Consider the following 27,053-nt stretch of genomic DNA (forward strand, 5'->3'; position numbering starts at 1 on the left):
GATGCTAAGTGAAATAAGCCATACAGAGAAAGACAGATACCATATGGTTTCACTCTTATGTGGATCCTGAGAAACTTAAGAGAAACCCATGGGGGAGGGGAACAAAAAAAAAAAAAAAAAAAAGAGGTTAGAGTGGGAGAGAGCCAAAGCATAAGAGACTGTTGAGAACTGAGAACAAAGTAAGGGTTGATGGGGGGTGGGAGGGAGGAGAGGGTGGGTGATGGGTACTGAGGAGGGCACCTTTTGGGATGAGCACTGGGTGTTGTATGGAAACCAATTTGACAATAAATTTCATATATAAATAAAAAAAAAAATGTTTTATTTATTTTTGAGACAGAGAGATACAGAGCATGAGTGGGAGAGGGGCAGAGAGAGGGAGACACAGAATCCTTAGCAGGCTCCAGGCTCTGAGCTATCAGCACAGAGCCTGATGCAGGGCTCAAACCCACAATCTGTGAGATCATGACCTGAGCCAAAGTTGGATGCTTAACCAACTGAGCCACCCAGGTGCCCCTATAAATTGATTTCTGAGTCCTTAATATCTGTATAGTAAATGCCATTTTGCTTATATTAGAGGGAGTTGTTTCAGTTGCTTGTAACATAAGAGCCCAAACCCTACAGTGTAATATGCTATCTTGCCTGTCCAGTTGACCAGGCTGTGTAGTTGGCTACAAGTCAATGTGAGCAACGTGGGAAAGAAGTCTGCTACAATGGTTAACACAGGCTTGGGCTGCATTCACAGACCTACCCAGATCTCAGGAAGTCAGTCTTGATGTACACTGTGCTGATCAGGCAACAACTTGGGTATCTGGTGTGAGCAAATATTCCTAAGACTACTGACACACTGGAAAGGCATATCTTATGTATGTCCTAGGTGGTAAGAGCTCTACAAACTATGTGATAGAAATAGTGTGGGCTGAAAAACTGAAAATGCAGGGTAGGAGCGTTATAATTTCTATATTTCTGCAAGTGCTAGCCATCCATCAGAGCTGAAGAGATTTTTTTAAGAGAAGGCAATTTGTAAACTATAAAGCATTGTGCAAATGTGTTGTTATGTTGAAGTATTACTAAGTAACTTATTGAACAAATTAAATGTAAGCCAATACGATGCAAGGCTGATGCAATTGCTCAGCTCTTTAGGAATTAAGATCTTTCGATATAGTAGCCACTAGCCACTTGTAGCTATTTAATAAGAATTAGGTGAAATTAGAAATTTAGTTCCTTGGGTTTCCTGGGTGGCTCAGTCAGTTAAACATCTGACTCTTAATTTCGGCTCAGGTCATGAGCTCGTGGTTTGTGAGTTGAAATCCCACATTGGGCTCTGTGCTCATGGTGTGCAGCCTGCTTGAGATTCTCTCTCTCTCCATCTCTTCCCCTTCCCCACTTGTGCATACTCTCTCTCTCAAAATAAATAAACTTAAAAAAATTTAGTTCCTCAGTTGTACACATCAAGTGCTCACTAATTACATATAGCTAGCAGTTACCATATTGGACAGGATAGCTCATTTTTCCTCTATTACAGAAAGTTCTATCGGACAGTACATCTCAAGAAAAACAAATGCTAGGATAAGATTACTGAGTCTATCGTCTCTTCTATTTTAATGGCACGGAATAGTTTATTTTGAAATATAGTGTTTCCTGGTTTGACAAAACTCGAAGTATCTGTACTGAAATCCTTACTCCCAGTTGCACTGACGTGGAGATGGATGCCCTAGCCCTTCAGCCAGGGCTGGGGCTGCCTGTACCCCCATCTGGGACTTGCTGCAGAGAGGGATGGGAGGAGGCAGTGGTGAATAGAGAAAGAGCAGCTGTTTCTTGCTTTCAGCTCTTTCCCAGGCTCAGGCTACTGCTCCACCCTGAAGGCATCTGCATTTAAGGCAGAACTGTCTCCCTGCATTCCCCAGGCACTTGTGCTCTGCAGCTCAGCAGGCAACCCTGACCTCTTCCTTTGGCAGCAGAGTGTGTGCAGGGACCTTGGGCTCAGTTTCCAGAGAATGACTGTGTGTTCCTGTGTTCGAGGCTACAGAGTCTCTGGAGGCAGTGAGGTTCGTGTGTTCCAGCCTGGTCAGGCCTGTGCTCTTCATACTGTGGTGTGAGAGAAGTGCTCCTTTCAGAAACATTTTGTATGGTTTGAACAAATGTAACAGATCATTTAATGATTCTAACCAGTCTCTAAATAATTACATCTTCAAATGGTTTTGTACTTAAGAATGGAAATTCTTAGTTTAAAAAAATAAACTTCTCATTTTGATGTATATCATGCTGGGAAATAAAATTTAGTTTACAAAAAAAAAATATCATAATTTTGAAGATTCCATCAGGCAGTATTTAAGGGATGACTATTAAGGTCTTCTATCCAAATAAGAGAGACTATATGCCCAACCGAGTACTGTCTTCCAAAGCATCCCTTGGATGTTTGTCCCCTTTTCCTCAGCAGCTCCCAGTGGTGAGGGTGGGAGTAAAGACAATTTGAGGCCGGAGTGTCCCATGTCAGTAAGGACGGACGTCTGGAGAAAGAGGTCTTTGATGCCCGGGAAGTGTTGGGAAGGTGGCTGGACATTCCCACAAGTGGTGGAGAAAGGACACAGGCAATCAGTCCTTTGCAGACTTCAGAAAGAATGGACACCAACAATTGTAGATTTTCCTGGGAAGGGAAAATTGTGGTGATAAGGAGTGCAGTAGCCCTTCAGCTAAAATGGTCACCAACCGGGGGTGCCTGGGGGGCTCAGTTGGTTGAGCGTCTGACTTCAGCTCAGGTCATGATCTCACAGCTCGTGAGTTCGAGCCTTGTGTCCGGCTCTGTGCTGACAGCTCAGAACCTGGAGCCTGCTTTGGATTCCGTGTCTCCCTCTCTCTCTGCCCCTCCCCCACATGCACTCTGTCTCTCTCTGCCTCTCAGAAATAAAGAAAATAAAAAAAAATTAAAAAAAAAAGTCACCAACCGATGACGTAAAATGTTTCTTGCCATGCATTTGAGAACTTCCACTACACTTGAAGAGTGCTAGAAATGTGAATTTATAGAAATCTGTTTATATTTTCCCATTAACTTACAATTAAAACATTTTTTTGACATTTATTTATTTTTGAGAGACAGAGACAGAGCACAAGTAAGGAAGGGGCGGGGAGGGGGGGGAGGGCGGACACAGAAACCAAAGCAGGCTCCAGGCTCTGAGCTGTCAGCACAGAGCCGATGCGGGGCTCGAACCCACAAACTGCCAGATCATGACCCGAACCAAAGTCAGATGCTCAACCGACTGAGCCACCCAGGCACCTGACTTATAATTTAAAACTATAATTGTATATGCCTGTTTAAAAAATTATGGTTGAAAGAGAAAATAAATTCACACCTGTGAATAGGACTTTTAATCCATATAACTAAAAACAAAAAGCACTTTCTAATTCCAGAATACTAAAACAACAACAACAAAATCTTCAAGACTGTAGATATATATGTGTGTGTGTGTGTGTGTATGTGCGCGCGCACTTCCAGGTCATTTAAGTTGACAACAGATTAGAGCCTTAGTACTAGGTAAACATTACAGGTTCAAATCCCAAGCAGGGATTAATTTGTTTTCTGCCCAGGTCACGGATTCCATGCTTAGCTGTTCCATTCTGCTGTTCTCCCAGTATATGCTAGTGATTATACGAGTGGGCGCAGAGTCAACTTTCACCTTCCTTGAAGCAGTGAAAACTTACCTTTTATTGCTGGTGGACAGAAGCCTCAACTAGGTAGATTATTAATTAAAGGTGTTATTCTACTATAAAGCACTTTACTTTGGAAAGGATCATGTAAATAAGACAGACAATATTTTCCTACTTTACGCTGTAGATGAATTGATCAATAATGAATTGGCTGAAACATGAAAGAGCTGAACATAAGTATTTGTCATTGATTTTCCATGCATTGATAATTTTGCACACCATGGGCTCTTTATCTATTAATCACAACTTTTTTCTGAGATTTCATTTTGTAATTTTTGTGAGGCATAGGGCCTTGTCCTTTTTAGCGTTGTTTGTTTTTTCCGATTTTTCCCTCACTTATATGGCAATCTCCTGGTGAAATTAAAAGTTTTATCATGTGGGGTCTAAGTGAATTGTCCAAAGATAAAGTGGTCGGAAATGAAAGTCCCCAATCATAAGTTGTCATGTGCTGTGAACCCAAGAATATATTATAATTTTTTACTAAATTTTAATTACAGATAATTTACTGTAAAAGTAATGATATTCAAAAAATTTAACTGCAACCAACCCCCAAATCTGAGTTGAGGATGCAGATTACATAAAAGATATGTCAGCCAAACATTTTAACAGCCACTAATAATGTTAGTCAAAAAGAGAAAAAATTAGTTTTTTAAAAGGTGAACACATAAATAGGGCAAGTAAGCATAATGAATTTTATATTTTATACTTATGAAAGTGAATTTTATTTTATTTTTTTATTTTTTTCAACGTTTATTTATTTTTGGGACAGAGAGAGACAGAGCATGAACGGGGGAGGGGCAGAGAGAGAGGGAGACACAGAATCGGAAACAGGCTCCAGGCTCTGAGCCATCAGCCCAGAGCCTGACGCGGGGCTCGAACTCACAGACCGCGAGATCGTGACCTGGCTGAAGTCGGACGCTTAACCGACTGCGCCACCCAGGCGCCCCTGAAAGTGAATTTTAAAGTTTCAAAAAGTAAAATAACTTGTCCATGTTCTCAAGCATAAAGTCTATATAATTATAGTTACGCAAAAGTATTAAATATAAAAGCCAACATTTACAGAGCATTTGCTGTGTGGTAAGCACACAGATTATCTCATTTAATCCTATAACAATCTGAGAGGTAAGGACTATTAACATCTTCATTTTACAGATGATAAAAACCGAGGTTTAAAAAGGTTGAGTAATTTGCATAAGGTCACAGAGCTGGAGGAGACAGATGTGGCAGTCTGACTGCAGAATCCTAGTACTTCACACTGTCTTAAGGTGAAAAAAACTTATTCCCTGAATCCCAGATACTGGCACTAAAGCATTTAAAAAATTAAAAGCAGGGGCACCTGGGTGGCTGAGTTGGTTAAGCAGCTGACTTACTGCCCAGCTGGTGAGATCGCTGACAGCCGAGAGTCCGCTTGGAATTCTAGCTTTCTCCTGCCTCTCTCTGCCCCTCCCCCACTCGCACCTTTTCTCTCTCTCTCTCTCAAAATAAATAAACTTGAAAAAAAAAAAGGTTGTCTTTATTTATTTTTTTTAATGATTATTTATTTTTGAGAGAGAGAAAGAGACAGAGTACAAGCAGGGGAGGGGCAGAGAGAGAGGGAGACCCAGAATCCAAAGCAGGCTCCAGGCTCTGAGCTGTCAGCACAGAGCCCGACGCGGGGCTCCAACTCAGGAACTGTGAGATCATGATCCTGAGCCGAAGTCCGACGGTTAACCGACTGAGCCACCTGGGTGCCCCTAAAAAAAAAAAGGTTGTCTTTAAAAAAATAAATAATTAAAAGCAAGCATGTTTAAAATAAGGGCAGTACATAGTGAAGGTAAACATGGAATGCAGTGCTATAAATGAAAATACAATGAGTGATTGAAACTATCAACCTTGTGAGCCTGCAGTGGGTTACAGAAGGAAATGTGGCTGCTTCGGGGGTGTCAGTATTTAATGTGGCCTTAAATGGCTAACTGCATTTCTAAGTAACACGCAATCCTGGCTTCAGCACTAATTTAGTGCATGGGTAAGTGGCTTAGCTTGCACAGTCTGTTTTTAAAAAATTAAACGTTTTTATCAAGATACTAAGAACATTTTACTTATGTATATATCACACTGGCTTGTATTTGAGGTGAAGTTATAAGAAAAGAAATGGAAAAAAAATCCCACTTGCCTTTTCGGGGACAGAGAGTATGGGGGCTTCTTGGAGCCGCATGGGCGCAGGCTCCATCTGCTCTGCACCTGCTGTCTGGGCTCGCTCCTCTACGGAGGTTTCTTCAGAAAAAGAACAGATGGGAGGGCTGGAGGTAAGTAAAAATGCCACTTTCAAACCCCGAAGAGTTCTGAGTTTCCAAATGCTTCATTCTGCAAGACATTAATCTGTTTTTTAAAATGTTTTATTGCAGCGCATATGCTTACAGCGTTAACCTCATTTTACAAGCAATTGCGACAGAGATCTGGAGCAGAAATCACGAAAGGATCTCCTTCCAGAAGATGCTCCCAAAGCGACCGGGGTTTAAACCGCTGTTCTTGCGAGGGGCCGCCCAGCCTCTGGGAAGCCAGGAGGTTCGCAGTTGGCACCAACTAGAAAGGAGGCACTTGGGGCGCTGGGACGGACGTGTCCCCGCTCAGGGGTCATCAGTGGTCACCTGGCATACTAAGCCGCGGGGCTACACCTGACCTGCGAGTCTGGCGTTCAAAGCGGCTCCTCGGTGGGTGGGCGGGTCTGAACCGCCTGCCCCTCCCCCCGCCCCCACCTCTACCACCCCCCCCCCCCCCCCCGGCCCGCTCTCCCCGAGAGGCCGGGGTCCGAGGCCACTCCGGCCGTCAACCGCATCTGCAGGGTCCTGTCCCTCGCTAGCCAAAGATGGAGGGAGCCCGTCCCTCCAGCCAGCTCACACGCAGGAGCGCAGCGACCTGGTTGCTCCCTCCACCCTGGACACAGCCACCTGCTGCTCCTCGCTCACCCCGACCTCCAAGCTCTCACCCGCCTGCCCCCTTTCCCTCCGCAGTCACCGGCCACAGCGCTGGTTTCGCCTCGGGGTGACAGCTCTCAGGGACCGGACCGGGTCTCCTCGGGGTGACGGCTCCTAGGGACCGGACGGGGTCTCCTCAGGGTGACGGGACCCGCAAATGGGGACGGGGTCTCCTCAGAATGACTGGACCCGGGGACGAGGACTGGGTTTCCTCAGAACGATGAGACAAGCGGACAGGGGTCTCCTCAGAATGACGAGACCCGGGGACGGGGTCTCCTTAGAATGACGGGGCCCGCGGAGGAGGACTGGGTCTTCTCGGACCCGCGGACGGGGGTTTCCTCGGAGTGACGGGACAAGCGGACGGGGGCGGAGGTCTCCTCCGAGTGACGGGACCCGCGGCCGCGGCCGCGAGGCCTCCAGGGCGCCCCCTCCCCCCGGGCAGGCCGCGCGCCCCTCCCCGCGGGCCGCCCTCCGCCGCGCGGCCGGGATCCGGGCTGGGTTCGGGCCCCGCAGGCCGCGGCGCCGCCTCTTCCGCCCTCCGCCGGCCCGCGTGCGTCAGCCTGCGCCGCCCCGCCCCGCCGCCGCCGCCGCCGCCGCCGCCGCCGCTGCCGCCGCCCGCGCGAGGCCGCCTCAGCCTGGCCCGGGCCTCGAGCGGCGCACGGCGCAGGTCCCTCCCGCCATGGCCCTGGGAGGCGGCAGCACATGGCGGCCGCAGCGGCCATGAGCGCGCCCGCGGCCCGCCCCGGCCCCCCCTAGAGCCCGCCGCCGCCCCGGCCGCGCCACGGCCCCGCCGCCCCCGGCCCCGCCGCCCCCGGCCCCGCCGCCCCGCCGCCCCGCGCCCGCCGCCGCCGCCATGGGCGTGCAGGGCTTCCAGGACTACATCGAGAAGCACTGCCCGAGCGCCGTGGTGCCGGTGGAGCTGCAGAAGCTGGCCCGGGGCAGCCTGGTGGGCGGCGGGCGGCAGCGGCCCCCGCACACGCCGCTGCGCCTGCTGGTGGACGCCGACAACTGCCTGCACCGCCTGTACGGCGGCTTCTACACCGACTGGGTGAGCGGCGGCCAGTGGAACCACATGCTCGGCTACCTGGCCGCGCTGGCCAAGGCCTGCTTCGGCGGCAACATCGAGCTCTTCGTCTTCTTCAACGGCGCGCTCGAGAAGGCGCGGCTGCACGAGTGGGTCAAGCGGCAGGGCAACGAGCGCCAGACGGCGCAGCAGATCGTCAGCCATGTCCAGAACAAGGGCACCCCGCCGCCCAAGGTCTGGTTCCTGCCGCCCGTCTGCATGGCGCACTGCATCCGCCTGGCGCTCATCCGCTTCCACGTCAAGGTGCGGCCCGCGGGGGCCGGGGCCGGGGTCGCCGCCCCCCCCCCCCCGGGATGGGGGGAGGGGCGGGAGCAGGGCGCAGGCCGGGCGAGTCCGGGGTCGGAGGGCGCGGGGGCGCAAGATGGACGCGCGGCCTGGCGCCCGGCGGGCGGGGGAGTCCGGAGCCCCGGCCGCGCCGCGGGCTTGCGAGGTGCTGGGCCCCCCCCGCCCCCCGCACTCCGGGCGCGACGTTCGTCTCGCGGGTGACCGTGCTCGCGCAGCAACAGGTTTTCGGTGCGAGCGAGTGGGCTGCGCGGCCACGCGAGGGGGTCCCGGCGGGGTTGTGCAAGCCGCCCGCTGCTGTCACACGGCGTCCTAGGCGGGGACAGCCTGCCCGGGGCCTGCCGAGGTGTTCCCTCCGAGACGACACTTTTGAGAGAAATTGTCCGAGTTTTGTGTGCGCCAGATTTCAAAGAATTGTGAGATCTGACATGACGGAATCTCGTCAGTTCTGGGACTTACAGTCTTGGGTTTTGTGCATCTGTTGCGAAAGGTGTAGCGGCAAGAGTTAGGGCGAAGGGGAATGGGAACCCCATTTCCAGGGATGATGTCTCCGCACGGGGGGCCTCGGCCACTTTGGGCCGGGCACCCCGGTAATCAGAGCTTCTGCTGTCCCTTTGGCAGAGGGCTCCACGCTGCACCCGGGCCAAGGGCAGCTTCGGGACCCAGCAGCCACTGCAGAGATAACATGCAAATCAATGACCCTAGGCTTCGTTTGGATTGCTTCCTCGTTCATTGCTTTTTGTAAAAAAACTGGGGGGCTGTTTTGGTTTTCTGGCTCTTGCCACCGTGTCTGTCTTACAACTTGTTTCTCTTGCCATTATTTCTGCTTGCAACCGCTTGAGCCCAAAGTTTTCTGAAATTCAGTCTTCCTGACTGCCTGAGTTGAGATGGTGGTGGGGAAGCCTAAAGTGATAGCGGAAGTCCCACCCCAATCCTGTTGCAATTGGTGACGGGGTTTGCTAGTCTGCGGGTCGAGGCGGCTGGGAGATCAGGGATTGGTGTGTGGGCCTGGCAGAGACACAGCCAGCGTCCCCTGGGAGTTTGGGTGAGCGCCTAGGGCTGCTGGCATTTTCTGCCCTGGAGCCCGGGCTCCGGGAAGTAAGGCAGCCTGGACTCCCGGCCGAGATCCACCTCCTGAATATGTCGGAGAAGTATTCCGAGAGGAAACTAGCGCTGAAAAGACAGGATGAGCTTTTGGTCAGACGACTTTCAAATATTAGGAAGGATTGGGTTCGGTGTGTCTATCTTTGAGAGAGCTGCTGCATTCTTTATTTGACTGTAAAAAAGTTTATCTTTGCATCCCTGTGAATGTGTGGCTTGCCTACTAGGTGCTCAGAAGTTTGACCAATGTGTGAATGTTTGGAAACTAGATTTAAGATAATTTCTTCCACTTAGCTTTCCAGAAACAAGACGATATTTTTTGCTTTAGTTAAGCTTTTGATTCCCAATATAGAAGCATAGTATAGTGTTGGTTGCTCAGGTTAGTACAATAATAACTCAATTACCTGGAGGCCGCTTGACCTGGCAGTCTCACCGTTTTGGAAGACGTCTAAGAAATTTAGCTACTAGAAATTTCTCAGCAGCCAAACAAGAGGTCAGGAAGTTTTGGTACTGTGACCCCCCCCCAAAAAAAAACCCCACAAAAAACAAAACCAAAGCTTTCTCTTTCTTCACCGGAGAAGCAAATCTTCTCCTTATAGACTGCCCTCTTCTTTTCAGATGTGGTTCTGATAAGCTTGGTTATCTGTTTCTAAGGTCAGCGTGAGAAAAGGGTGTAGAGAAAAGTCTGCCAGAGGCAGGAGCACCATTAATAGCAAGAAGTGACACTTCAAAAGGGAGAAGATTAAAAAAAGCCGTAAAAACCAGACATAATTCTGGGGCTACTTTGGAATAAGGAGAACAATTTTATGTATTTGAGGAGCCCCTGAGGGTTCTCTTAAGAGAATGGAGCAATGTGTACTATTTTTAAAAGATGCCCATTAAAATGGTTAAGTAAATTAAAAGCATGAGAATATATCACTGTATACCTGTTAGAATGGCTAAAATAAGCCATACCAACACTACTAAGTGCTGGCAAGAATGCTGAGCCTCTGGAAGCAGTTCACGTGGCTGGTGGGCATGCATGCGGGCGCACCACCCTGGAAAACAGCTCCGCAGTTAATGTTAAATATACATTCACCCTGCGACCCAGCAGTCCCTCTCCTGGGTAATTACCTAAGGAAACTTTTGTTCATGCAGGAACCCTACTTTGGTGTTCCTGGCAGTTTTATTCATCATAGCTAGTGCTGGAAACAAACGAAATATCCTCTAGTGGGTGACTAAACAAACTGGTCCTTCCATAGGGTGCAGTCTTCCTCACCAATGAGAGGGAGGAAGTATTGGTACAGATACAGACAACTACTGGGGTGAATCTCTAAGAATTTATGCTGAGTGAAAGAAGGCAGGCTCAAAAGGTGTGATTCTCTTTCTATGACATTCCCCTGAAGATGAGGCTGCATTGATGGGGACCAGATTAATGGTTGCCAGGGGGGTGGGGTTGGAGTCAGGCGTGGACATAAAGGGACAGCAGGAGCTTTTTGGGGTGATGGAACTTTTCTGTACCCTGATGGTGGTGGCAGTTACGTATTTTAAAACATACAGCTACACATCACAAGTACGTAAAAGTTTATTTTACTGTATGATAACCACAATTTTTTTCTATGTAAATTATATAAAATTGACAAAGGAATTGATGTAAAATCTCACTCTATATAATGTTGGGCACATGAGGCACATGTCTTATAAAAATCTGCCATCTTGTTGGCCTCCTCTAGGCTTTTGTAAACTGGCAGAAAGGCTTAATTTCCTGTCCGTTTTGCTTAGAGAAATCTTTTTTGACTTAGAAGACTATGTCTTTGATAGAGTAATAATTGTAATTTTTTTGGTACAGTAACAATTACATATTTTTAACCATTAGAAGTTGGCGTATGAATCAGCTAATTTTGTTGCGGTGTTTGAACTGCCTGGCCTGAACTTGGCTTCTGCTAGGTACTGGGAGTGTTTCCTCTTGTGTATTTTGAGTCATCACAACCTTTGAAACTTCAGTGAGGGACTGATTTATTTAAAAATCTTGGTGGCATTAAATCCCTAGACCTTTTCTCAGTGATCCTGCTGCAAGACTGGAGTCGGTGTGCGGGTTTAAAATGAAAACCTTTAGATCTTACCCTGAGTCGGGGCTCTAGCGTGTTTACTTAGAGCCGACATAAGAAAGCCGAGCTGCTGTTTTACGACAGTGGAAGTCTGTGAGTGAGATTCGGCTGTGACTTGAGATTTGGGGGATGACAATCCCTATCCTGGCGTACCTGGTGGGACAGGGACCCACTTGGGGACAGGGACCGACTTGTCGGGTGCCTGCCCTTGCTGGGCCCTTTCACAGAGCTATCTCATTTGGCCTGCGCAGGGTTTTGTTACTCATTTTGTATGGAAAGAGACAGAATTGCTGAGTAGGCGACATCAGGGGACAAGTAACCAGTAACTTTCTCAAGAGGGAAGTGCGGAGTTGAAGGCAAAGTTCAGTTTCTTTGTGTAAGAATGCCTCGGGGGTGTGCCTGCCTGCAGTTCACTCCCAGGTCAGATCCCATAGCGCAGCGCCTCTGCTCCGTTTTCCAGCCACTGTGGGAGTGGGAGCGGCAGGGTTTCTGCCCAGGCACGCTAAAAACCAGCAATACACCTTGTTCTCAAGGACCTCAAATTGACCAGGGAATACTTAGGTTCAAAACTGACCACATTACAAGTAAAACCAGTCATCCTTTTAAAATCCTTAGTTTAAAATATTTATTTTCTTCCATTGTACGGGTTTTAGGCTGGCTTATCTCAGCCTAAGGTCTTCAAGGTTCATCCATGTTGTCATGTTGTGTCAGTTTCCCTCCTTTTTAAAGGCTGCGTAATATTCTGTGGACCGTCCATTTGGTCTGCCCACAGAGGCTTGGGTTGCTTCCCGTTTTGTCTGTTGTGAATAATGAAGAATGCTACAGTGAACTTGGGTGGGCAAAAATCTGACGGAGTCCCTGCTTTCAATTCTTTTGGAGAAGTGCCCAGAAGTGGAATTGGTCGTTGTATGGTAATTCTGTGTTTAATTTGTTGAGGAATTGCAATGCTGTTTTCCACAACAGCTGCCTATGTATGTTTTATATTATACTTTGCACAATAATATACTACCAGTAGTTTCAATTTCTTGACATTATGATCACAGACTACATTATTCAGCTACTTGCTTTTTTTTTTATAAGGATGTAAAAAACTTTCCATGTCTGTATGGTTCTAATTCTTTTATTTTTTATTTTTTTAATGTTTATTTATTTTTGAGAGAGAGAGAGAGAGAGAGAGAGAGAGAGAGAGAGACAGAGTGTGAGTAGGGGAGGGGCAAAGAGGGAGACACAGAATCTGAAGCAGGCTCCAGGCTCCAAGCTGTCAGCGCAGAGCCCGATGCAGGGCTTGAACTCACGAACTGCCCGATCATGACCTGAGCTGAAGTCAGATGCTTAACCTACTGAGCCACCCAGGCACCCCTCTAATTCTTTTTAATGCCTGCATGGTGTTTGATAATTTCTCCAGCGCCTGCAGAGGTGCATGCACAAACTTTAAAAACCTTAAAGGACTATTGAGCCAGCATTGCCAGACTTCACATTTTTCAGGAAAGCCAGAAATCCAGATCTTTATTTACAATTATCCCATTTAAAAAATACTGCTTAAGCGAAGCAAAATAGGCTGTGGGCTGGATTCTGCCCTCGAGCCCCCGGTTTGTGATTTCAGCGTTGATTTCTAGAACACTCATCACCTTATCTAAATCTCGCTTCCCTTTTCTTAAAGTTAGACTGACCAAAGCCAACCTTTCCCCTCTGTCTGCTTGTTCGAACCCTTTTCAGTCATCAAAGTGCTCCCGTTTCCTGGGGCTCCTGAAATGAGATAATAGTCTGGTCCTCTCCATTATATGTTCTTCCTTCTCATAATCCCAGCGTCGCCCCTTTGAGGGTACTGCTGTCCGTGTGCTCATGCGGCACCTGCCTGGTCCCGTGGCCTGCACAGACCTGACGGACAGCTGGTGGTATGCGCTTGAGACCGAGTCTACCAAGCCCCATTCACACAGCTGACCACGCGCCCCCTGCCTCCTGTCCTTCACATCCAGTGGCCATTGTGTTTGTGTTTGTGCTTGTGCTTTAGCCACCCCAGAGCAGGACCCTGTACTTAGTGGGAAGCTTCACTGTTGACTTCAAATGTCGTCTCCCCTCTGCAGCCCGACCCCTTTTGAGCTGGTCTTCACTGTGTTTCTGTTCCACCCTTTGTGCACTTGGTCTGATGCTGCTTGTAGCCCTAGCTGGTTTGAGTCTCATGACTGTCCACTTCGAGGTTATGCTCCTTGCCTAGAGTCCCCCCTGGTATTTTGAGCCCAGCCCGTCTGTCCCTCCACCAGCCCGGCCATCTTCCACGTGCCCCCCTCCTCCTCCTCCTCCTCCTCCTCCTCCTCCTCCTCCTCCTCCTCCCCCTCCCCCTCCTCCTCACTCCAATACCGCCACCATGTTAACTCACCAAGTGGAGCCACTAGGCCTAACAGGCGCTTGTGCAAATGCATTGGTGGTTGTGAAACCAGATTATCATGTGTTTACCACTGTTCGGAAAAAAATGATATAGAATAATAAAATTGAGCAAAAAGTACAGTGCAAGACTTATACTAAGGGTAGATACTGTTTCATTCACCTGTGTCTGGGCAGTCGTCAGAGTCGCATCTGCATTGTGACCGGCCTCCCACACCTGTCACTTCACTGGTGGAACTCATCCTGCACACCATGTCGTGCTGCCTGTGGGCCCCTCAGGTCAGTCATTCCTGCCAACATCTTGAACAAACCATTAATCCAGGCTCTGTATTGAGGCTCAGACCCTCCTGTGATCTGAGCTCTTTCCACCTGCCTGCGTGGCTCCCGGTTCCTGTGTTGTGCTTCATCAGTGCTCCAGCCAGCCCACTCACTGCTTCCCCAGAAACGGCCTGCTTCCCTAGAAACGGCCTGCTTCCCCGCTCTTCTCGAGGTGCTCCTTCGTGTCTAACTGCCCACATCTGCTGGTTGGAATTTTGCTCATACTTTAAAGCCCATCTCAGGCACGACCTTCCTTCACAGAGCCTCTGATGTTCCCAGAGGTAGGCCAGGGACAGGTGCAGCGCCCTGCTTTCCTGTGTTCCACCTTGTTGTGGCTACCTGTGTGCGTATCCCCAGCTGTCAGCTCCTGGAGGGCTGGGACTCCGTTCAGTCCTGCGTGGGTTTAGTATGGGTGCCGAACTTTTTAGTCACATATTTGCTTTGTACTATTTATATAGACAGACAGATTTCATTATTTTCTTCTAACATCTGGATCAATGCCATTATGTAAGATTTATTTTCTCACCTTAAATTTCTGATAATCTCTTTTCTGACTGGTTCCCAGTGATGATTCTTCTTCCCTTTGGCAAATATTGAGTGCCTGTTACTGGCCAGGCATGGAGGAGCGACTACATAGGAAAGAAAGGAATCCTCCAAGGAACTTAGTCTACTGACAGGGGGCTTGTTCATGAAGACTTCTCAAGTGTCACCATCTTGAAATAAGGTAGATCGATCTGAGTTTCAACTTCATAAATTCTGAAACTTAAATTTTCATGTATTGGAGGGGCACGTGGGTAGCTCAGTCAGCTAAATGTTTGACTTTGGCTCAGGTTATGACCTCACGTCGGGCTCTGTGCTGACAGCTCAGAGCCTGGAGCCTGCTTTGGATGCTGTGTCTCCCTTTTTGCCTCTTCCCTGCTTGCACTCCGTTTGTCTGTCTCTCAAAATAAATAAACATTAAAAAAAGTTAAAGTAAAAATTTTCATGTAATGTATTTTGGAGTAAGATTTTTAACAAGGACGGGATTGCTAGGAGTTAGCTGAAGCTTGAGGAGATTAGTATAGTAGGCTAACTAAACACTGAGGACAAATAATGTTGGTGTTTCTTTTTTTAAAATTTTAAAAAAATTATTAAATTTTTAAAAAGTTTATTTATTTATGAGAGAGAGAGACACACAGACAGCATGAGTTGGGGAGGGACAGAGAGAGAGGGAGACACAGAATCTTAAGGAGGCTCCAGGCTCTGAGCTGTCAGCCCAGAGCCTGATGGAGAGCTCAAACTCACAAGCTGTGAGATCATGACCTGAGCTGATGTCAGATCCTTAACTGACTGAGCCACCCAGGCACCCCGGTTTTTAAAGTTGATAAAGTTTAATTTACATGTTCGTTATGACATCCACACTCTTACTTGTTTTTTTAGTGGAGAAAGAAAACAGTTTTATCGTTGGATAAGCGGTGGCATCAAGACAATCTATTAAAGAGATCGCAACAAAAAAAAGAATCTCAGCCTGTCACATGGCCTGCAGCCACAGTCTGTGCTAATGGTGCGCTCTGATGTTACCATCTAAAGGAAAAGTAAAACCTCTGTCTTTTGACAAGTAGGAAGTTACCTCTTGGAGCCAAGTGTCTAGGCTTCCTGAGAGATTGGGGAGACGGGACACAACCCTCCTTTTATTATTATATGTTTTTAATTTTATTTTTTTAATTGTGGTAAACTATAAAGTTGGTTTTTTTTTTGTTTTGTTTTTTTTTTTTTTTACCGTTTTAACTGTTGTTAAATGTACAGTGCAGTGTCACAGAGCACGTTCACTGCTGTGCAACTGTCCTCATCACCCATCTCCAGAACTTCTCATTCTCCCAGACCTAACCTTGTCCCCACCAAACACTAACTTCTGTCCCCCACCCCCTCTCAGCCCCTGGCACCCACCACCTGCTCTCTGTCTCTGAATTTCACTGCTGTAAGGACCTCATGTAAGTGGAGTTGCCCAGTATTTGTCCTTTTATGACCAGCTTACTTCCCTGAGCATAGTGTCCTCAAGGCTCATCCATGTCATAGCAGGTGTCAGGATTTTATTCCTTTATAAGGCTGACTAATATTCCATTGTGTGTACACACCACATTCCCTTTATCTACTTATCTGTCGATGGACACCTAGGTTGCTTTTGGCTATTGTGAATGATCCTGCTACGAAAATGGGTGTACAAATATCTGTTTGAGTTTCTGCTTTCAGTTCTTTGGGAATATGCCTGGGAGTGGAATTCCTGGATTGGAGGGTGGTTCTGTGTACAGGTTTTTGAGGAATGGTCCTGCTGTTTTCCATGGTAGCTGCACTATTTTACATTCCCACACCCAATGTGCGAGGCTTCAGTTTCTCCACATCCTCATCAATGCCTGCTTATTTATGGTTTTTTTTTTGTGACAGTAGCCATCCTAAATGGGTGTTGAATGGTATCTCATTGTGGTTTTGATTTGCATTTCCTTTATGATTAATGAAGTCAAGAATCTTTTCATGTGCCACTCCCTTATTTAAAAAAATTTTTTTTAATGTTTTATTTTATTTTATTTTTATTTTTTATTTTTTTATTATTTTTTTAATGTTTTATTTTATATTTGAGAGAGAGAGAGAGAGAGACTATAAGCAGGGGAGGGGCAGAGAGAGGGAGACACAGAATCTGAAGCAGGCTTCAGGCTCTGAGCTGTCAGCACAGAGCCCGATGCGGGGCTCGAACCCACGAGCAGTGAGATCATGACCTGAGTCGAAGTTGACGCCCAACCAGCTAAGCCACCCAGACGCCCCTCCACTCCCTTATTTTAAAAGAAATTATTTTTCCTGGCTTTTAAGACCACTGCAACCAATTCTTAGAGAATACAAAAGAGATGTGTAAAGTAAGAAGCTGTTCAGCTCTGATTCCAGATTTCATGATGGGAGAGACGTAGTTTTAGACGTCTCTAATATATGTTATAACTTTAAATTGCTCTTTAAACAACAATAAAAACCTTCCACCAAATCGGAGTTAACTTTTATGTCCTTGTTCCTGTGCTGGACTTGAGCAGGATCTCACCCACCAAGGACCTGGTTACTAGAGCTCAGATCAAGGTGTCGTTTTTGAAAAAACAAAAGAATTTAGGTGACTCATATCCTCTTATGTTCAGGTTAACTGACATCTTCTAAATCTCATAGGTGGCAGGAGGGTGTGTCGCATTCTTCCCTAAGCTGGCGTAAAACCATTCTAAACAAAGACCTCACACGGTATTTTTTTTTTCTTTATATCAAAAGATCTATTTTAGACAACTCACTGTGTTTCAGGTCCCATATGTTTGAAAAGTGTGAAGAAGCCCATCCTTTCTCACACAGCTTTCTTAAAGACAAATGGTAGCGGACTTTTATCAGCACTAATTGATGAATGACTGAGCTGTTTACAGGTAGTAGCTCATTAACTGTCGCTGCTGCCCTGTGAGGTAGGGAGGGCATGATTTGCAGATCAAGAAGGGAAAGTGCAGGAAGTGTTAGAGCAGTGGGGCTCACCCACCTGGCGCCAGAGACAGAAACCTTCCTGTGCCAAGCGCCTTGACCCTGGAGATTAGGAGTATGTAGCAGTGTGAGCTCGTCATCTGACGGGACTGTCCCCATAGCTGTTGTCAGCATTCATAAGTAGCTATACTCTCAGAGTAAGCTTGGGGAACTTTTTGGTAAGCATTTCTTGTGAAAATACAGAGTTCTAATGGACATGCCTTTTTTAATGACACGCATGAGATGAGAAGATTCACCTGGGGTTCGGACGCTGGAACACAGCCTCGTCAAGTCACCGAGGCTCAGTGCAGTGTCCCTCACTGGGACCAGCGGTGGGCATTTTGCCAGCTGCTGAGGCTCTTCCACCCCGATGGTATGTGTTTCTGGAACCAGGTGGGCATGGAGGCAGGTGAGGCGCTTTGTGCTTCCCGCCTGGTTCCCAGCCAGGAGCCAGAGGCGGTGCTTGAGTTGTGCGTGCAGGGGCTCTGGGGTGCACCCCACATCTGCCCAGCAATGGCAGCCACAGCGAGTCAGTGAAGGCCTAGTGCCTTTAAGGTGGTGGTGGTCTCGGGGAGCCAACCCGGGGTTTTCCTTACTGAGGCTATACACAATTCCAAGTTTGGCTCACTCTAGGGGAGGGGAGGCTTTACCCCCTACTACCGCTCGCTTGTAGGAAGGAAGGTCTCAGGGCGTTGTGTTTTAGCTTGCTTTATAGTTTCTTGGAGTTAAGTTGAAATAATTATCCCAGTATTGTATGTGATAATTTTTACTCACTTCTAAAATTAGAATTAAGAACTAGGTGTACCAGTTTCGTTGTATTGCGCCCAGTTTGCGCCTGGAGCTGGAGGCCAGGGAATCAGAGAAGCAGGTGTTGTCCATGGGCAGGTCAGGTGGGAGGCGAGCCCGGGAGCACAGGGTTTGCAGGCTCAGAGAGAAGGTGCTCGGAAGAGGACAGCCAGTGCCTATCAGACCCTGCTTCTCTGAAGCTTAACCTCTGGCATTTAAGTAAAAAAAAATTGTTTTTTAATTTTTGAGAGAGAGCAAGAGCAAGAGCAAGAGTGAGAGACAGAATCCCGAACAGGCTCCATGCTCAATGTGGAGTCTGACATGGGGGTCCATCCCATGACACTGGGATCATGACCTGAGCTGAGATCAAGAGTCGGACGCTCAACAGACTGAGCCACCCAGAGGCCTGTGTGGCATTTAATTTCTATCTTTAATTAAATAATTACTTCTCAAGTCCTGTTTTGATGCAGCCTAGACCCTTGTCCTGTCCCCAGCTGACCTTGCACTGACCCAGTCCTGCACCCCCGCTTTGATCAGGCTCTGTGATGCGGGTCCTGAGGCGTTGTCCACAGGCCCTGGGCAAGTGGACTTGGTTCACGTGGTTGTGGGTCTGTAATGACCCAGGTTCACCTGTGGTGGGCTCTCCTGCTTCCCGAAGCCCCACCATCTGCGGAGAGATATGTTTTCACATAATAGGCTCTTTGACTGTGCTGTTCATGCCCGTTAATGCTTTGTTCACCTGGTGAAGTAGCTTAAAATAGTCTTCCAGCTGGTGTCTTGTAGACTGTTGACTTTTTTCTTTTTAAAATAAACTTCTTACTGTGGAATAATTTTAGGTTTATAGAAAAGTTGCCAAGATGGTACAGAGAGTTCCTGAATATCCTTCCCTTTGCTTCGGTGCATGGTAACAGCCTGTGAGCACGCACAGTCGTCAAAACTAAGAAGCTCCCATCGGTGTGCACGGTGAACTGGGGTGGGCTTCGTTCCCATCTCTTCCCTCCTTCCACCTGGGGCCTTTTAGGCTCTGGGCTGATCTGGGGTGCCCTGTGGCCTTCAAGTGTCTCGTCTCCCCGGGCCCTTCTGGGCCAGGACAGCTCTCAGCCTCTGCTTCTTTGGTGACCTTGGCACTCTGGATCCCTGAGCAGCTGTTTTGTAGGCTGGCCTCCAGTTTGGGCTGCCTGATATTTTCTTGTGGTTTTTTTTTTTGGGGGGGGGGGGTGCCCCAGAGGTGCAGTGCCCTTTTGTCGCAGCGTACCATGCTGGAGTCTGCTGGCCTCTGCCCCGGGACACCACTTCATCCTGTTTGCTGGTTTGCTGCTTTGCTGCTTCGGCAGTGGTCTTTTAGGGCAGCCCCTAGTTGAGGGGCTGGTGTGGGTGAGCTTCAGCTGCTGGGGAGGGATTTCACGTTATTGCTGGAATTCTTCTGTAGGGCATCTTCTTCCCCTTTGTTTGGACTCTTATAGGCCCGTGTATCTGTCTTATACTTTGGGGTAAAACCCAACATGACATTCTTTATTTTCTTGCGCACGCTGTTCCAGCTTTGGCCATTGGGAGTCTTTCGGGTGGGTTCCTGTGTCCTTCATTTTCTGAGCACCTCTTTCCTTTCTGGTACACAGGTATGTGGCTGCAGGCCTGTCTTGGATTTCTCTGCCCCAGCATCACCCATTTTTCTCAAGGGCCCTGGTTCCATTTAGTGAACGGAATTTAGAAACCAGATGGAGGTGGGGTGTTCTTGCTCCTAAGGTGTGGCTTTTCAGCCCTTGGTTGACAGCTGGGAGCTGTGCATGTGCTCACTTACGTCTGATGATTTCTCTGCCTGTCTGTGTTGTCACCTACACACCAGTTCGTAGGATGTCTCCATGGCTCAGCTGGCACCACAGGGTTGTGCCAGCCTCCTCCCTTTGCCCCAGTGTAACCCCGTTCTCTGACAGTGGGACACCTGGCTCGTCCACCACACATGAAGTGGTCTCAGTGCTGTCACCTGCACCCCTACACCCTCGAGATACACATTACCAAGAGGGGTCAGTCCTGTCTGATCTGGTTTTAATTTGCATATGTTAAAGTTCATTCTCAGTGTGAGATGTGCAGTTGTATGAGTTGGACAGTGCATAGAGTCATGTGTGTCCACCACCCAGACCTCTGGCTCTTATCTGTGTCCTCTTGTGGTACGGCCCCAACAGGCTTTCATCACTTGCCTGTTGGGGAGGATTGTGTCTCTGTCACCTTGTGGTCTTGAGGCCATGTTGCCTTTCCTCAGTAAAAGGCATGGTATTTTTTTTTTTAATATAATTTATTGTCAAATTGGTTTCCATACAACACCCAGTGCTCATCCCAACAGGTGCCCTCCTCAATGCCCATCCCCCACTTTCCCCTCTGCCCCACCCCGCATCCACCCTCAGTTTGTTCTCAGTATTTAAGAGTCTTTTATGGTTTGCCTCCCTCCCTCTCTGTAACTTTTTTTCCCCCCTACCCATCCCCTATGGTCTTCTGTTAAGTTTCTCAGGATCCACATATGAGTGAAAACATATGGTATCTGTCTTTCTCTGCCTGACTTATTTCACTTAGCATAATACCTTCCAGTTCCATCCATGTTGCTATAAATGGCCAGATTTCATTCTTTCTCATTGCCATGTAGTATCCCATTGTATATACAAACCACATCTTTATCCATTCATCAGTTGATGGACATTTTTTTAAGTTTATTATTTTATTTTATTTTTAAGTTTTATTTTATTTATTTATTTTGAGAGAGAGAGGGACAGAGAGAATCCTAAGCAGGCTCTGTGCTGTCAGCACAGAGCCTGATGTGGGGCTTGAACTCACTAACTGTGAGATCATGACCTGAGCTGAAATCAAGAGTCAGTTGCTTAACTGACTGAACCACCCAGGTGCCCCAAGGCGTGGTGGGTTTTAATGGTGGGAGACAATACCAGCATTTTGGAAGTTGAAGGAAACTTAAAGACCTATGAATTGTACATTCCTGGCTTGGCAGATGAACTTCAATCCAGAATTGGGACCTAGGTGTTCTGGTTCTGTCCCCCTTGCCAGCACTCACGGTGCCTGAGGTGGAACCATGAGCAGAACGGGGGGGGGGGGGGTGGCCCTCCTTGCTTGAAGGTTTGAAGTCTGTGCTCATGGGCTTGGTTCCTTCATCTTTTGTTTTATGAAGTTAATTCTATTGGACAGCTATTTGTCTAATGCTGGGTATACTTTGAGGGAGGATTAAGGTATTGTTAATGATTTGCAGATTAGTGTTGTAGTGAATTAAAAAGAACTCATTCACTTTGCCTTTTTTATAACTTTTTATTTTGAGAGAGCTAGAGAGAGAGAGAGCGAGAGCACTCATGCGCGCACTTGAGCAGGGGAGGGGCAGAGAGAGAGGGAGAGAGAGAATTTCAAACAGGCTTTGTGCTAACAGCATGGTATGAACCGTGAGATCATGACTGGAACTGAAACCGAGACTTGGATGCTCAACCAATTGATGAGCCACCCAGGTGCCCCAAGTTGACCAGTTTTTTGGCCATTGAAATATACACACTTACTGGCAGGCTCAGGGGTGAGCAAGGACGTCACTAATACAAACATATCCACTCCTTACATGAATGAGTGGCATGTAAATTGTCTCTGTCTACCCAGCCATCCTCTTTGCTAGCTATTTATTTATTTATTAAATTAGGAAAAAATGTTTATTTTTGAGAGAGAGAGGGTGTGAGCAGGGGAGGGACGGAGAAAGGAGACACAGAATCCAAAGTAGGCTCTAGGCTCTGAGCTATCAGCACAGAGCCCAACGCGGGGCTCGAACCCATGAACTGCCGGATCATGACCTGAGCCGAAGTCGGATACTTAACCAACTGAGCCACCTAGGCGCCTATTAATCTTTTTCTTTTAAGGAAGTTTTCATTAAGCATAATTGCACCATCCTGACAGAACTGGTGGCATTTGCTTTCTCCCTTCAGTGCTTTCCCACGGACGCAGCTCTGCGTGGCTGTGCACAGGGGCTTGATTCTGAACGGTTTGCTTGTGGGAAGCCTTCCCCACGTTTGCCTCCAGCACGGTGGGCTGCCCTGTTGACCTGGCTCATGGATGTTCACTCCCTTTCTCCTGAGGAAGCCTGTTCCTTGGACCTGTGTTACGCTCCCCACACGTGTTACCAGTGCACTGGTTTCGTAGGCTCCCTTTCATGGAGTAAGGTTACTGGGTCAAATAGTGCGAACGTTTTATGGCTCCGGAAAAATGCAGGTTGTTTCCTCTGAGTTTTACTCCCATGGTCTCCCGTGCTCACCTCGGTCAGTGCACCTGCTCTTCCCCCTGGAGGGCCCGTGTGGGCGATGGCACAGGGCTGGCCCTGCTGCCCTTCCCGGGGGGGCTGTGACCGGCCTGTGGGTACTCAGGAGCACTGCCCCTGCCTCAGTGTCCCGGGAGAGCGGTTTCATAAACTCCCTCCCGGGACACTCAATATTGAGTGTACGGTGTGCGGCTCCTGCACTTAATTCTGTGCCCTGTCCACAGGGTGCCCGGCTCTGGAGCAGGCAGCCACGCTGCCTCTTCACCTTCTTGGAGGGGTGGGGGGCGAGGGGTGGCCACTCACAGTCTCCTCTCATTTTGGGGCTTCTGGGCAGATTGTGAAGATTTATGATGAAGGATGCCTGGATGACGGCCGGGGGTTGCTGGTGGTTTAGAAGTACTTTAGGACATCGCTGTCATTAGAAAGTTCTACGTCCTGAAGTGATGGGGGTTGGAGGCTTGGGCTGGGAGATGTGGAGCTGGCCTGATGTCAGAACTTTTTAAAACTATACTTTTCCATGTTAGTGAAGGGACGAAACTGCTTTCTTCTAAGACCTACAAGTGAATTGACTGTATGTTATATTTTTCTTGTGAGGTAAAACATTTTTATCAAATATTTATCAAGAGAATGCAGGAAGTTACTTTTCCTTTAAGTATGCATATTTCCTTTCAATATGCCTTGCTTCTGAGTGAGATTTCGTTATAACTAACTTTCCAACAAAATATGTGACTACTTGTCCTGTGAAATTTGGTGAGAGATGGGAGAGATTGTATGGCCCTACCCAGCAGGTGACCGGTGAGCACTCACTGTTTGCAGGTAATCTAGTTTTAATTTTAATTCAGTATAGCCACTCATTGGACAGTATAGTTCTAGAAATTTATGTTTAACTAAATTTACATTTATGTTTTTCACCTTTAGGGCTCTTTGGGGAGTTAATTTTCCGTTGTTAGCTGTATCACCGGATTTAGTTTAAAATTCTATTTTTTTTTTTACATTTTTAAAGTAGTTTTTTTTTTTAAGTTTATTTATTTGTTTTGAGAGAGAGTGTGAGAGTGAGCGAGCACAAGCATGGGAGGGTCAGAGAGAGAGAGAGAGAGAGAGAGAGAGAGAGAGAGAGAATCCTAAGCAGGTTCCACGCTGTTGGCACAAAGCCAGATATGGGGCCCAAACTCATAAACTGTGAGATCATGACCTGAGCCAAAATCAAGAGTCAGACGCCTAACTGACTGAGCTACCCAGGCGTCCCTAAAATTCTGTTTTCTCAAATACCTTAACTATTGTAGAAACAAACAAACAAACAAAAAAACCCTGGCAGATTTCAGTTGGTTAAATCAGTTTGGGAAACAGGAGAATTGATTGTCTTTGACTTTATATATTTTAGGAAGGTGGTTTCCAATGCCTTTTGGTATGTTTTTGGGAGCAGAGAGATTTGCAGAGCCTTTTACTCTTCTCCTGGTACTGCCACTGCCCTTCCCTTCGCATGCTGCCGACCCGGAGATACGGGGGGGGGGGGGCAGACCACTCACAATGAGAGAGCCAGTACAAGGATAGAGGCCATGGCTCGTAGTTTTCATCACTGAGCAGGCAGTGAGGTTAGCCCTGGTCCCCATGGCGGTCCTGTGCTGGGGCTGCACTGCCAGCTCTGGTCCTTTGCACGGGGTAACCACATTACAGTGATGTTTGGGGTAAATGTCCACCCTTACTACTATCCCCATGTGCCAAGTGCTTTAGGGTGTAAATAACTAGCGGATTGGTAGGTGGTGGGTAACATGTGGCTTTTGTGTAAAAAGACAAATCCTTCTGATCTATTTGACTTATTCCTACTTGGGAGAAATTACTTGGTTTCCCCAGGGTGGCTGGCTTCTCTCCGTCTCTTGCTTTGACACTTCTTCTGTCCCTTTTTTCTCTTTCTGTTTTCCTTCATAATACTGTAAAGGGAATCAACTGGCATTGTGTATTTTGAAGCAGGTGATCTTTGAAACGGAAAGTTAATTTGCTGGCTAGCTGGGATTTTGGTTACTGACCAGGAGATGGTTCCCACAGATTTCTCATGTGCGCCATGTGGCGTGCCCTTTATTGTGGTTTTTTGACTCTTTGGCCCTTTGGGGTGTTTCTGTGTCTGGGATTTGCAGATTTTGCACAGGGGAGTCTGTGTGGGTGCTGCAGCGGGGCGGATCTGACCGCGTGCTCTTCTCTCTTGCACAGGTGGCTCAGAGCATTGAGGACCATCACCAGGAAGTGATCGGTTTCTGTCGAGAAAACGGCTTCCACGGCTTGGTCGCCTATGACTCCGATTACGCGCTGTGCAACATCCCCTACTATTTCAGTGCCCATGCCCTCAAACTGAGCCGGAACGGGAAAAGTCTCACCACGAGCCAGTATCTGATGCACGAGGTCGCCAAGCAGCTGGACCTGAACCCAAACCGTTTCCCTATCTTTGCCGCTCTGTTAGGTAGGTGGGCAGTGTGAAAACTGCTTCATTTGATAGGGTTCTACACTAGAAACACACTGGTATTTAAAAAAAAAAAAAGTCAGTGTTGGAATGTTGTGGATTATACGTAACCAGGGAATGTGCCCCTCCTCAGTAGTATTCCTTACTCAGTATTATTTTTTGGTGCAATTGATAATGTGCTTCTTTTGTTCATACGTATTTGTTTATGTGTTCTGTTCAGGCTGAAAAACTAATTTTGGGAATAAATTCACTGATACTTTGGGGAAAGTGACATTTTAAAATCACAAATGTTAAGCACATTCTCACTATGGAAATTAGACATTTAACCCTTTGGCACAAATTATGTTTGTTTCAGAAGAAAATACGTTGTGCAGTTAGCACTGTCGCTTTCCTGCATGTTGGGGACGCTTACTGCTTTGAAAGGGAAACAACAGACATAAGCTATCTTGCCTTGTTTCTAACACCTACATTTCAAGTAGATGTATAAATATCTTTAAAAACTTCCTTGGAGGAATGCTTCATGCTGGATGCCTAGAAAAGATGAAATCTTGTTTTGATTAAAATTTGATACATTTGTTTCTGTAAAAATGACTTTCCGATAGGTATTATATTCTCTGTCACTTTTGTTTTCATTTTGCAGTTTTTTTCTTTCTTTTCTGTCCATCCTGGTCTGGTACAGCGTGCATATCTACAGCTGCTTGAATACCCAGCTCTAGAGGCTGCTTTTCTACGAATCATGATCACAGTGTAGGTGGGCGTGCTCCGAGCAAGGCCCTCCTGTGATTGTGGCCTTGGGCCACAGTGGCAGGTAGGGGGCCACTTGGGACACACAGGCGGTGTGTGTGAACGCTACGTGGTCTCCAGATTAGTGGGATCTTCCTGTGCATTCTGTTTTCTCTGCATTCTGTTTTCTCTGGAGCGTGTAAAACGGCAATTATACTGTGGGCTGTTTTTAGATTTCTATGTATCAGATTTTATCAACATTCCAAAAAGTTTTACACAATTAAAAATTACACTGAAGGAGCCACAGTTTTTCATGTATTATTTGGGGTAGCATTTCAAACTGTGTGTAACCACATTAGTAAAAAATTCTGATTTTGAAAATTGTCCTTGTTTGAATCTAATCTCAAATATATGCTGTTCAGTACTTGGTATTTTCTGTCCATTTCTGACTTGGGATTTTGGAGAATTAAAACTAATTTTCTAAGTATAGTTTCATATTTTCAAATATTATAATGTAAAAGGTATTTCTCTGATGTTAAAAGTGATTATGTAGATGGGGATATTATGAAAAACTTTATATGAAATATTATACAAAATGACTGCGGCATATTAATTGAACTTAAATGAGTTGGAAAATTGTATGCTTCTAGAATATTGAATCCCTTAGCTAATTTGCAATATGGGAAGGTATTCATTTATTATATTTAAGAAATGTTGAATATATTTTTGTGGAGATAATTTAAGCTCTGTATTCTTCTAGCTAAATTATTATGTGAAATTTTAAAATAAATGAAAAGCAATAGTTAACATTTTGAATAATCTAATAATGAATTTAGGGCTTGGAGTTTCTATAAAAATTTAGATAAGTTAAAAAAATTTAGACAAGTTATAGGTAAGTTCTTTTTTTTTTTAAATTTTTTATTTTTTAAAATTTACATCCAAGTTAGTTAGCATATAGTGCAACAATGATTTCAGGAGTAGATTCCTTAGTGCCCCTTACCCATTTAGCCCATTCCCCCTTCCACAACCCCTCCAGTAACCCTCAGTTTGTTCTCCATATTTATGAGTCTCTTCTGTTTTGTCCCCCTCCCTGTTTTTATATTATTTTCATTTCCCTTCCCTTCTGTTCATCTGTTTTGTCTCTTAAAGTCCTCATATGAGTGAAGTCATATGATTTTTGTCTGTCTCTGACTGACTAATTTCACTTAGCATAATACCCTACAGTTCCATCCATGTAGTTGCAAGTGGCAAGATTTCATTCTTTCTGATTGCTGAGTAATACTGCATTTTGTGTGTGTGTGTATGTATGTGTGTGTATATATATATACACACCACATCTTCTTTATCCATTCATCCATCGATGGGCATTTGGGCTCTTGCCATACTT

The 27,053-nt window shown here is 46.7% G+C and overlaps 1 protein-coding gene and 1 long non-coding RNA gene across 4 annotated transcripts in view; one reads left to right on the top strand and one right to left on the bottom strand.

The window, feature by feature from the left end:
* Positions 1 to 1,567: 1,567 nt before the first annotated feature.
* Positions 1,568 to 7,189, bottom strand: LOC147574640 (uncharacterized). Of its 2 annotated transcripts, XR_015243368.1 has the most exons (4): positions 6,808 to 7,189; positions 6,668 to 6,770; positions 5,855 to 6,045; positions 1,568 to 2,644 (listed from the first exon to the last, which is right to left on the bottom strand). It is a non-coding gene; the product is annotated as an uncharacterized LOC147574640 (long non-coding RNA). The 2 variants fall into 2 exon arrangements; XR_015243369.1 differs by having other exon boundaries at positions 6,697 to 7,187.
* A 286-nt stretch (positions 7,190 to 7,475) lies between these two features.
* Positions 7,476 to 27,053, top strand: part of FAM120A (family with sequence similarity 120 member A) — a 95,785-nt gene continuing 76,207 nt past the window's right edge. Inside the window, exons 1-2 of one of the 2 annotated variants that reach the window (XM_086684779.1) lie at positions 7,476 to 7,983; positions 24,697 to 24,943. In XM_086684779.1, the coding sequence (XP_086540905.1) occupies positions 7,510 to 7,983; positions 24,697 to 24,943 (721 nt within the window). In that variant the 5' untranslated portion in view covers positions 7,476 to 7,509. The remainder of the gene's footprint in view (positions 7,984 to 24,696; positions 24,944 to 27,053) is intronic. The other variant, XM_086684778.1, reaches the window with a different exon arrangement.

The sequence above is a fragment of the Puma concolor genome, chromosome D4 (genome assembly GCF_028749965.1).
Source record: "Puma concolor isolate L17-30 chromosome D4, mPumCon1.1.hap2, whole genome shotgun sequence".
NCBI lineage: Eukaryota > Metazoa > Chordata > Mammalia > Carnivora > Felidae > Puma > Puma concolor.